Below are 12,962 nucleotides of genomic sequence, written 5' to 3'. Positions count from 1 at the left end.
ACAGGAAGAGGGAAGGTCCTGCTCACAAGAGCTCACATACTAAAAGTGAAGGGCTGGGAGGGTTTTGTGGAGATGCAATGGATTATTGATGTAGGAGGGATACCCAGATCAGTTAGAGAATCCGGGAGGCTATTGTGAAGAAGTGAGAGGAGAGTGAAAGAGCTTTGTAGGTTAGGCTGAGGACTTTAAACTGGATTCTTGTGGCTTAAAGAGCCAGTGGAGGCGTCTGCAGATAGTGGGTGCAGAGACAGTAGAGTGAAAGAAAGATCAGCCTAGCAGCAGCTTCAAGAACAGCTTGAAATGGAGAGTTGTGGGGAAGACCAAAGATAAGAAGGTTGTATTAGTCTAGACAAAAGAGGAGGGCGTGTGGATAATTGTTTTGGTAGCTGTAGTGAGAGGAAGGAGTGAATTCTGGCGGCAATCTTGAGATGGAACCAGCAGGAGTAGGAAGTGAATGCGAGAGCAAAATCAAGGGTAACATCCAGCAACGAACTTGGTGGACAGAGGAGATGGTGGTGGTGTTGATGGTGATCGAGAGATCAGGTGGGATTGAGACACGCATGGAAGATAATTAGCTCAGTCTTGGACATATTAAGTTTGAGAAAACCGTGAGACATCCAGGAGGAGATGGTGTGTGTGTGATGCTGAGTGTCACCATGGACCATAAACTCTATTGTTTCCAGCACCTTGTTGGATCCATGCCACAAAGAGTTCAGGTGCTCTGGGGGCCGCAGGGTACCTTACCCAGTACTGGAAAGATTATGCATGTATGTATCTCTCATGTATGCATCTCTTAGGTTTTCTTTCTTTTTGTTTCTTTCTTTTTAAAAAAAAATTTCCTCCATCCCCTTCATGCAGCTGGCTCATCAATGCATGCGGGAGGTGCGCAGAGCTGCTATCCAAGCACAGAAGAACTGCAAGGAAACTCTTCCACGAGCACGCAGGCTGACCAAGGAAATGTCCCTGTACTGGAAGAAGTATGACAAGGTGGAGAAAGAGCATCGTAAACGGGCAGAGAAAGAGGCCTTAGAGCAGCGCAAGCTGGATGAGGAAATGAGAGAGGTAAGAAGGCGCAGTATTACTATTCATGTAGTGTACACTGGTCACAAAGAACAAACACTGCTACCAGCATTTCCCATATTGTAAAGATATTTTACAGTCATGAGTCTCACATGAGTCTCTGTTGTTTCCTGTTGACATTGTCAGGATAACTGGCACATTCCATGCCAGGACATCATGTTGACACATCACATAACCATCCAGATGTGTATTGTGCTGGTAGGTTATGTATGAAATTTAAATAAAGGAAAATGTAATAATATAGTGGAGTTATTTGTGCAGTCCCAGACTAGATACTATTCAGTAACTCCTGAAACTATTCCACTGTAATCATTTGTTTTGATCAAAGACTGCACACAATTTACTTCTGCCAATCGCATATCTCAGTAGTTTTACTCTAACAACCGTAACTTTTGTTTGGTACGAATCCAGGCTAAGAGGCAGCAGCGAAAGTTAAACTTCTTGATAACGCAAACCGAGCTTTATGCGCACTTTGTCAGCCGCAAGCGGGAATCTGGGCCAGATGAAATACAAGAAGAGATTTTGCGCAAACTCGAAGACCATTCACTTCATCGACAAATAGGAGGTGTCTCCATTGGGCAAGAAGATTACGGTACAAAATGGCAATGTGAAATATTAAGCTATGTGTATGACAATCAAATGCAATCATGTTGATAAGGGCCTGTCCTTCACATATATCAAATAACTAGTGGTGTGCATACACGTTAATACTAGAAAGGGACATGTTCCTACACGAATAAGTGCTATTTTATTTCTACTTACCTACTTTTGAAAAAGCATTTCAAGGAGATTGTGAAAGCAGCACCTTTTAAGAGCGTGTTACAGTGGGCGTGTACATCTGAGGGGCGTGTCATAAAGTGGACTTACATCCAAATGTAAACAAGCCCAAAAGCTGTTAGTAAGAGCTAATACTTTTCAGAAAATGCATGTAGCCATAGGGATCATTGTGCCTTATAACCAATGCAGGGAAATGATACTAATTATCCCATTTGATTGTATATACAGGCTGAGTCTCCCATATCCAAAATGCTTGGGACCAGGGGTATTTTGGATATCGGGATATTACATATTTTGGAATAATTGCACACCATAATGAAATATTTTGGGAATGGGACCCAAATCTAAACAAAGACTGCATTTATGTTTTATATACACCCTATACGCATACTTGCCTACTTTTGAAAAAGCTTTTCAGGCTTTTGTGAAAGCAGCACCTATGAGTGCATCGGTAAAGTGGGCGTGTACTGCTACATCCGAGAGGCGTGTCATAATAGTGACTTTTATCCACATGTAAACGAGCCCGAAAGCTGTTACTAAGATCTACTTGTTGATGAAACCACACTGATGCATATCAGAAAATGCATGTAGCCATAGGGATCATTGTGCCTTATAACCAATGCAGGGAAATTATACTAATTATCCTATTTGAATGTATATATATATATCTGTATTTGTTATATATGATCGCTTCATAAGGGGAGGTAAGGTGCAATCAGGGAGATTGTTAGACTCTTCGGGGAGACAGGAAGATTGCTACTATTTCAGGGAGTCTCCCTGACAATCAGGGAGAGTTGGCAAGTGTGGCATATACACACAGCCTGCGGGTCATTTTATACAATATTTTCAATAATTTTGTGGCTCAAACAAAGTTTGTGTACTGTACATATTCATTTGTTTCATATGCACCTTATACACAAAGCCTAAAGGTAATTTTATACAATATTTTTAACCATTTTGTGCCATAAAAATAGTTTGTGTACATTGAACCATGAAAAAGCAAAGGTTTCACTATCTGAGTCATGCGAAAAACATTCCGTATTTTGGAATATTTGGAGACGGGAGACTCAACCTGTATGTCCTCCTTCTTTTTTTTTTTTTTTATAAATATAACTGCTTCATAATGGGGGTAAGGTGCAATCTGGGAGATTACTAGACTCTTCAGGGAGACCGGGAGATTGCTGGTATTTCAGGGAGTCTCTCTGACAATGAGGAAGAGTTGGCAAGTATGATGTTATTTGCGAAATTAGTTAAGTGACTGAATAACCCCACTGTTTTGCAAATAGTGTCCATGGAACTAGTATAGAAAGCGATAAAGGTCAAATTATTTAAGTGTGCATTTCTCAAACAAGACTTAGGCCCGTATTCAATTTGAGGCGAAAAGCCAGAACCCGCGGAAAAGTTTCCCCGATTACATCACTTCGCCAGGCGGAAAAGTATCGCCGTATTCAATTTGAAAGACTTTCCGCCTACGCGGAAAGTCAATGCAATGTAATCGGCGGGAAAGTTTCGCAGATGACGTCATTTAGCCTGGTGAAAAAGTATCGCTGTATACAATTGCAAAGACTTTCCTAGACGGAAAGTCAATGCAATGTAATAGGCGGAAAAGTTTCGCCTATGAATAGCAGGCAGAAAAAAGTGCAGAATTGGGATTTTGGGGTGCAACATTGCGGGAACCCCTGTGCAGCCTTCAGACAGTCCCCCAAAGGTAAACTGCGTAAAAAAAATATTACAAACACTTAAGAATACCCCCAAAAAATTACTTTGAATTTGGGGTCGAAAAAAAAAATGTTGGGGGACAAAGTTAAAAACTAGCAAACTAGACTCTGGGGGGGGGTCCCCAAGAATGCCCCATGTGTTTTTTTTCATTGCAGGGGGTTGCGGAAGGTGGATTTTTCACTATTTTTTGGTGATTTTAAACGGGCTCAATAGCTGCTAAATAAAATGTTTCAATAAGTGGTGCAGAATAGTATTCAGGAGGTTTTTTTTGCAGAAAAATCCAAGCCCCTGCAATGAAAAAAATACATGGGGCATTCTTGGGGACCCCCCCCCCTCCAGAGTCTAGTTCGCTAGTTTTTAACTTTGTCCCCCCAAATTATTTTTTTGCCCCCAAATTCAAAGTGATTTTTTTGGGGTGTTAAGTGTATTTTTTTTTATTTTTTGACTGTCTGTCTTTGGGGGACTGTCTGAAGGCTGCAGGGGGGTTCCCGCAATGTTGCACTCCAAAACCACAATTCTGCACTTTTTTCCGCCTGCTATTCATAGGCGAAACTTTTCCGCCTATTACATTGCATTGAGTTTCCGCCTAGTCGGAAAGTTTTTAAATTGAATACGGCGATACTTTTCCGCCTGGTGAAATGACTTCATTGGCTAAACTTTTCCGCAGATTCCGGCTTTTCGCTTCAAATTGAATACGGGCCTTATATTGAAAGTACTTTGTCATATGTTGTTGGATAAGACATAGTTAACGTTGAAGGGTTCAATAAATAAACCTTTAAAATATGCTTAAATTTATATTTGTACAGCCATGGCCAAAAGTTTTGAGAATGACCCAAGTATTGGTTTTAACAAAGTTTGCTGCTTTTATTGACAATTACATTAAGTTTATGCAAAGAGTCAATATTTGCAATGTTGACCCTTCTTTTTCAAGACCTCTGCGATGCGCCCTGGCATACTGTCAGTCACCTTCTGGGCCACATACTGACTGATGGCCGCCCATTCTTGCCTAATCAATGCTTGGAGTTTGTCAGAATTTGTAGGTTTGTATACCTGCCTCTTGAGGATTGACCACAAGTTCTCAATAGGATTAAGGTCTGGGGAGTTTCCTGGCCATGGACCCAAAATTTCTATGTTTTGTTCCCCGAGCCACTTAGTTATCACTTTTGCCTTATGGCAAGGTTGATTGACAGCATGCCAGGGCGAATTGCAGAGGTCTTGAAAAAGAAGGGTCAGCACTGCAAATATTGACTCTTTGCATAAACATAATGTAATTATCAATAAAAGCCTTTGATACTTATGAAATGCTTGTAATTTTGCTTCAGTATACCGTAGTAACATCTGACAAAATGGTCTAACAGCACTGAGGGGTCTATTTACTAAGCAGTGTTAGGAGACAGAGTGAAAAGTGATAAGGTGCCAGCCAATCAGCTCCCAAATGTCATTTTTCAAACACAGCCTGTTAGAGATGACAGTTGGGAGCTGATTGGCTGACACCTTATCACTTTCTTATCACTTTTCACTCTGTCTCCTAACACTGCTTAGTAAATCGACCCCTTAAGCAGCAAACTGTGAAAACCAATACTTGTGTCATTCTCAAAACTTTTGGCCATGGCTGTAGTTTTAAGAAGTTCACATCTTTGCTGATGCTTAACGTAGTGTTTTATATTTTTGTGTGTGTTTGGGGAAGGGCAGCGGGGTTGTTTGTGTTTTGTGCATTGTGAGGCAAATACCAATACTGGGCTCAAACCAATTAAGTGCAAATTGCGAATAGCGGGTTTGTTTCTTGAAACTCGCAGACTTCGCACTAATGCGCGCTCCCGAGAACTCTTCAATCTAATTAAAAATGCCTATGCATGGTACTCTAAGTGGAGGAGTGCAAATTGACTGCCAAATGAGATGTGAGAGAAATGCCTAAAAAAAGTGGAGAGACCACCCTGGTGGTTTAGCAGGACCGAATAGAAGGTCGTTTGTGGGCATTAGGAAGGTACTGCAGGTTTTTATTTTTTTAAACAAATTTTTATTCAAGCATCAATTGTCACGTTTACAGACATCACAATGAACAATACTACAAATGTTCATCAAAAAAGGAAAGCAATGATCACAATAGCCAAAAAGTTACTGCAGCTTTTTAATGGTGTTAAATGGCTAATTATAATTTTTTTTGCATTTTTTTTTTTTTTTTAAAAAGCACCAAACAAACTTTATTCGTTAAATCTCAAACGAATTAAACGAAAAATGCAAAATAAAAGTAGGAAAAAATTAGATTTTGGGGTACTTTTGAGGGTACCTTGAAAAATTCTAAAAACAATTATTTTTCAATGAAAAAAATATTGTAATTAAATTTGGAGTGCCTAAACTAAGAAAAAAAAGTTGATTTTGGGGTAATTTGAGGATTTTTTTTAACCCCCAAAAATTACATGTTGTTTCAGTTAAACTAATTGGAAACTTCCAGTTCCGTTTTCTCCCCAGGAAATGTTTCCAGCGGGATGGCATCAAGAAGTAGCCGGGTGGGGGCCTTAATAATAGCAATAATTAAATGTTTTAAACTCTGACCTTATAATGATTTAAGCTTGAAATAACATTGTATATATTAAATATCCTCTTCTTAATAGAGGCCCAGTCATCTGATTATGAAAAAGCTGCAAAGTCTGTAGGATCTGGTCCTTTTTATACAGCTCCCAAGTGCTGTCCCCACTTGCAGCTCCCAAGTGTTGGGTGGTAGGCTGTTTGTTGCTGGGTGGTGCACCCGCAAAAAACAGCCTGGGGAGAACACTGCAATTGCCGAATTAGTCATTAGGGGGTGTTCAAGGGGTTCAGCACAGTGTTCTGACATTTTAACCTTAAAATAAAGATTTTCCTTTCCATCTCTCGCCCTCAGGGAGGTGCGAATGGAAAAATATGAATTCAGTCTTACTGATACAGTGTAAGGTGCAATTCGCACCAAATTGGATTGACCCCTAAGTATATTGCTAAAGTTTGGATTCTAAAGGCTTTTTAATCAACCTTTTTTATTGTCTAACTTTGTGTTCAAATGTAACCTTTTTAGATGTATATAGTTTATAGATGATTTGTTTGTGAATTGTTACAAAGCTATCCTCACTATTTTATTGTTGGTTGCTACAGCTATTCATTACTATTTCTCTCACTGAACCTCCAGGACCTGCCCTTCTTCGGTATACTTCTCACAGATACTTTAGAGGTGACTTTGATTTGGGTAACTTGAGCTAAGAGAGAATGGAGGATGAGATTATTATAATATGAGATCTAGCTGCTGTAGAAGTGTTGTAGAAACAGAGTGGTTCAAAATTACTAAAACAGCAAAGTCCCCTGAACGGCCTTTCAACATTCAGATTAATTTTTTGACTGGCAAACGCCCTGCTGCAGCATTTGAATTAATACTGTGTTTTGGGTTTTTTTTGTCATTAATACTGTGGTGTTTTTTTTGTCATTCTGTGCTTTTGACATATGTAGCATTAGGCATAGTTGTTACTCTTACTGCAGTATACCACACAGGTTTTCTTTGGCTATTATATTAAATAATATATAGTAATATTCAGAGACCAACGTTTTGTTGAAAGCGAGTGTATTAACAATAAACATTTTTCTTTTGATGATACAAAATGTAACTAAGAGCCACAGACAGAAGCTAGAAAGGTTTGTACACGCTATTTAATGCTATCTGGTAGATAAACATTTGAAACTGTAGCTTTGTAAAATTGTCCTATATATGTAAAAAGAATAATCGCTAAATAAAACGGTGCCTCTTGAAAATGTAATTTCTCTAATGATACATTGGGAGACACTGAATTGCCGGCAGTTACCCCATTGAAGTTCACTGGCAGCTAGTTAAGTGCCTTTTGGAGCTGGATGCCTGTTATATAGACTACTAATAGCAGCCGCCTTATTTTTATTAGTTTTTGTTATTTATATAATTTTTTCTTTACCCCATTCCTCTGTTTCTGCCTATTTTGCCCACTGAGTCAGCACCACACATTTACCAGGCAGGGGAGGTAGGTGAGGGGCGCCAGGTAGTGAACAAGTAGGATGTCGGAGCCCAAGCTATTGCAGAGATCACACAGCTCTGCACATTAGGATTACTTCTACCTCTTTTTCTAAACTATGGAAGGGTCAGCTTCCGAAAATTCTCCAGACTCAGGCTCTGACTGTTCCTCCCGAGAAGAAGGCAAAGTGATGGGAGACTCTGACCCTGAATTGTGTTTTTTTTGTCTTGATGAGGCTTCCACAAGGAAACTAGGAATGGAGGAGGAGAATCCCGACACTTAACTGTTTAAACATGAAAAAAAAAAACCATGTGGTTTCTTTATCATCAGCGCAGTTGGAGGACTTACTGTACTTTCTGAAGCATGGACTATGTCTGATCATAAACTTCAGTCATCCTGCTGATTCCCATATTCCCTAGCAATGTTATGGTGAAATGGTAATACCCTCCTAAGGTGAATGCTTCCATGGCTCTCCTCTCTAACACCACCACAAGTCTGATTCTGAATACTGCCACCTAATGGTATAGCACATACAGTGGGTTCGGTACGATTTACCGCCGGCAGCATGGGTCGCAAATCCTGACAGCGGCTGCCCGGCAGGGGGGGAAATCCTGATCATCCCCCGCGGCTGTCCGCTTCCTGCTTACCTTCGATCAGGAAGCCGGGTGTCGGGCTCCCGGCATAGGTAAAACACCAGGTGTCGGTCTTTCGACGCCTGTCATTTAACCCTTGCCGGGATTAGACAGTCGGGATTCCGTCCGTCGGCTTCCCGACTGCTTCCCCATACAGTATAGGAAAGTAGAGGCCTCTCTTAAGACAGACTACACTACAGCAGGAGCCTCCTCGGGCCAGGTGCTGTCTGGATTTCTATTATCATGTAGTATTCAAATCTTATTGGTGGTCTTTTTGTAGTGTGCTGGGGAACATTTTTTTCTTTTTTCTAGCATAGATTAAACCTTTCCCTTTCATGCTCCTGTGAAAGACTTTTAAATTGATGTGAGCAACCACTGTTTTATATTACAATTCTCCATATCTTGGTGGACAATGGTGATAACTTATGCTGTGGTTCCATCTCAATTCAGTCTGGTATACAGGGTCTTTTGCTCCAGAAGAGTCAAAGGGTGAGATGTATTATAGCGGCACCTCTTTACCGAGGCGAAGCAGGAAATGCTAACGATGAGATGTATTAACATCTCATCGGCCGGAGCGGGGGAGTGATAATTCCCCCCTCTGGTGAACCCTGCCTGAATACACAGCGTGGGATCTCGCAAGTATCACAAGATCCTGCATGCAGCCTTGGAACCGACAGCCCCCGCTGCAGGGACAATGCTATCCCTACTGTGGGGATAGGACATTATCAGGCTGTAGCTGTCGATAGCGACAGCTGCAGTGGGCGGAACGGTCAGACGAACTCACCGGTCATACATAGCCCTGCCTATCTGCACTGCTATTTTGTAGATAGCAGCGCTGATAGTGACAGGGGCGCATAGCCCCCCAATGATAGATGGGGGAGAAACGGTATGTGCGCTGATGCCACTTCGGCGGTTAATACATCCCCCCCAAAGTGCTGGAGCTCACCGTTTAAACACTCTGGTCTGCAAAAGACAAGTCCTGCAAGGAAAGGCCATCAAGCTATGGTCTGACATTGCCACAGCTGTATCTTACACAAATCACCATGGGGGCATCGAGATTGCCCTAGCCATGAGAAAAATAAAAGCGCGCTTTTGTTGTGTGGAGGAAAACATTTAAGCCATCACAGTGGTGGAGAGACTGACTGGGAAGCAGACTTTCTCAACAGATAAATCTTTCATCCTGGGGAATGGTTTCTTCATCCAAAGTTCTTTCAACATGTGGTGTGGCATCCATACATCAACATATTAGCAACTTGTTTAAATGCTTCTGCTCCTGGAACAAGGGTTCTTTTGCCAATTCTGATAGACTTCATGTCGGTTTCTTGGAACTACCCACTGATCCACCTGTTCCCTCTGATAGTGATGCTTGCACATGTCCTCTAAACAGATGAAAAGAGAGGTTGTTACACTGTTTCTAGTACCACCGGACTGACGCAGAAGGTCTAGGCATGCAGACATTCTAAACATAGCAGAGGGCCCTAGTGTGTCGCCTGCCTCTAATACCCGATCTCTTAAGTCAAGGCAGCTTTCATCACCAGAATTTGTATTGGCTAGCTGTTACAGCATGGCTGTTGAGGTTATGATCCTTTGAGGGTTTTTTAGCAGTGTGGTTGAGACCATACTCCAGTCTTGAAAACCGGTTTAAGTGCAATAATTATCATAGGGTTTGGATGATCTACACTGCCTTGTGTGAAGCAAAGGGCTTACTACCTCTTTATCGATCTTAAATCCCTTTCTGCTTCTGCAGAATGGTCTGGAACTTGTTTTACATTTCAACCCTTTCAGTTTTCTTTTAGAGAATGTTCAGACCTTATTACAGGAGTGATTCTTGTTCAGCCATCATGCACCCTCAAATAGCTCCTTGGCATTGCAACCGAGTGCTGACAACTTTGCAGTATCCTCATTTTAAACCAGTCTCTTCAGTGGAATTGAAGTTTCTCACTGGGAATACTGCTTTTCATGTTGGCCATCTCCTCTTTTCTTGTAGATCTCTTTTCCTCATCTTGCATGAACATAGGGCTGTTCCTAAAAGACTCTCTTCCTTCTCTGGGCTGTAAGATCATTGAGAATTTATGTCCATTGGACCCAGGACTTCTGTAGTATGAATTGCCTGTTGGGTCTTTGATGCCCACAAGTGACGATGGCTAGCTTCCAAACAGACAATTGCCAGTTGGGTTACTTTGGTAATAAATCAGGTTTACCTTGGGGTAGGACTGTCTGCTACTGAGAATGTGATGGCACCTTTCACAAGATCTGTGGGATACCTAGGCTGCGTGGCACATAACATCTGTTAGCAGTAGTGCCGTAAAGCCATCTGGTCTTACCTTTGCGTTGAAGGATTCATGTATTGGAAGTAATGTGTTGCATACCACATTTGCTTAGCATACATTCCCTTAGGGAGAGCTTTGGAATGCCCCCATGATAATCCAGTGCCCCCTCTCATACTGTACTCCTGGCCTGTCCTTTCTAACTTTTGTTAGACGTCACTAAACTGATGTTCATAGGAAGCCAAGGGGGTTTACATGGAGAGGAGCTTGTGGGTTTTTCACAGTAAATTTAAAATGCCAAAGCTTCGGTCACTGCACTTTGCACCCTATTGTAATGTCTCCCAATTCACTGTGAGAGATGTTAAAATCACATTTTAATAATAATAATAATAATAATAATAATATTATACAACACTGCATAAACTCTTAAGTTAAATGTGACATTTTAGCAAGTTATCTTCAACCTTACACTGAATTTGCTAATCTTTAACATAGTTATCTATAATGATAATAAAGCAGTCCATTTACCTATATTTCCAGACAGTGATTATTTCAAGTGTCAGGCCTTGAAGAACGCAGAAGAGGCCTTTAGGATTCACCAAGCACAGGTGAGATTTACCTAACCGGGGAGGGGGGGGGGGGTGTTGTCTGTCTGTCTAGTGGGCCAAATGTTTAATTTATTATATTAATTAAACAAATCCACATCACCTGTATAGAGTTGCATGATGCGTTTCGCAGCAGATTACAACCTCAAACCATCATTTCAGTTGAACAGTAGGGGCAAAGTGTATAGAGAATCTCTTGGTCTAACTAGAACCGGGGCTCTCCCTCCTTTATGGGAATCCTGATTGCCAGGTAAAGACGAGTCATTGCGTCTCATGAACCGTGTTCTACAGTATGTTGGTATTGTGAAGGAGCGAGCTAGCAACCAGTTGTGATTCCTGCCCGTTACACAGCCTGAAATTGCACTGGGTGTAAATATACTGCATGCGTGAAGGCAGCTGCAATAATCATATGACACTAGCCTTGTTCATGTGTATATAATAAAATATTTATCTTTATTACTATCTTGCAAAGCTGGAAACCAACAAAACTGTTAAAACAAGTAGGTAGATAGTTCAGGGCCAATATTTTGTATAGCCCCCACTATAAGGAGTGCAATGACATGCACACTGTGTACCAATTCCAAACAGGCCATGCTAAAGTTCTGGCTTCTATAGATGAACACAGACTGTAAAACTATACATAGATATTTCTGCAATCGTCCTAACCATACCAAGGTGTATCTCACAAAAGAATACGGCATGCCCAGGAGAATTTCATCTAAGGTTGTTTCCTGACCATGGAATTATCTTGACCTGTGTCTGTTTCACTTTAGACGAGGTCCTTTGATGAAGATTCCAAGGAAAGCAGGATAGCAGCTTTACGGGTGGCCAACAAATCTGAGTCAGGCTTTGGAGAGAGCTACAGTCTGGCTAATCCCTCTATACGAGCTGGAGAGGATATTCCACAGCCCACCATGTTTAGCGGGAAACTCAAGGGTTACCAGCTGAAAGGCATGAACTGGCTGGCAAACTTATATGAACAGGTAACACACTAAAAATTGTTTTTTAAAGAAAGTTTAATTTTTAGGTATTCCTAGTAGATGAGAAAAAAAATAATATTGAATTCAGAGTGAAGGTTGTTTCCTTGTCCGTGCTGATTGCATGACTGAACTTTTAAGATACATAAATTAATCAGCATGCCATTAAAATAGTTTAATCTTTTCTTTTTCACTTTCAGGGTATTAATGGGATCCTGGCTGATGAGATGGGCTTGGGAAAAACTGTCCAGAGTATCGCTCTCTTAGCACATCTTGCAGAGGTAAGCGCAGTTTGTGTGCACCTGGAGGGTGAATGTGGATTTTGTGTGCAGACCATAACAATAACTTCTGTTCTGCCTTAGTCATTTTGATGACTATCATGGGGCTCTACGTTAACGTTTCAGCGGGCATCTCACTTTAATCAGCAGGATTAGGTCTAACAGGTTTTGGTTTGGTGATATATGTTGCTATACAAATGGCTACATGAAAAAGGCATGACTGGTGAGCAGTGACTAGATCTACAGTAAAAAGATAGACAATGTCTAAATAAACACCAATAGGTAGAAAGGTTGCAATGGATGAAAATGTGTACAAAATGTCAACATTAATATGGTAAAAAAAAAATTAATTTTTTTAGGGTAAAGATTAGGGATAGAAAACAAAAAAATATGTTGACCATTTATTTGTCGATCTTTTGTACCTGTCTTTCTCCATCTCGGTCTACCATTTGGTGTCTAGATTCTAGATATTGTCTCTTTTTTACTGTAGTCTTTTTTTATTTAATTTTTTAATTTTTTTTTATACTAAATCCACAGTGACTGTATATATAGGTTTATCGTTCAAGCGGCATAAGCAAAATTGTGGACTGCTGGACCAGAGGTTCCCAAACGCAGTCCTCAAGGCA

At 40.9% G+C, this 12,962-nt stretch overlaps 1 protein-coding gene across 1 annotated transcript in view; it reads left to right on the top strand.

Moving 5' to 3' along the window:
• The window catches only part of LOC148442989 (chromatin-remodeling ATPase INO80-like), a 196,567-nt gene that overhangs the window by 79,719 nt on the left and 103,886 nt on the right, over positions 1-12,962 (top strand). The window contains exons 9-13 of the mRNA XM_088463423.1: positions 859-1,062; positions 1,492-1,672; positions 11,017-11,084; positions 11,855-12,064; positions 12,259-12,339. Coding sequence (XP_088319549.1) covers positions 859-1,062; positions 1,492-1,672; positions 11,017-11,084; positions 11,855-12,064; positions 12,259-12,339 — 744 coding nt within the window. The remainder of the gene's footprint in view (positions 1-858; positions 1,063-1,491; positions 1,673-11,016; positions 11,085-11,854; positions 12,065-12,258; positions 12,340-12,962) is intronic.

This window comes from Taudactylus pleione, unplaced genomic scaffold (assembly GCF_031769625.1).
Source record: "Taudactylus pleione unplaced genomic scaffold, aTauple2 ptg001370l, whole genome shotgun sequence".
NCBI classification, from domain to species: domain Eukaryota; kingdom Metazoa; phylum Chordata; class Amphibia; order Anura; family Myobatrachidae; genus Taudactylus; species Taudactylus pleione.
Note: the sequence above shows the minus strand (reverse complement) of the source record. Positions and strands in the feature narration are given on the sequence as shown.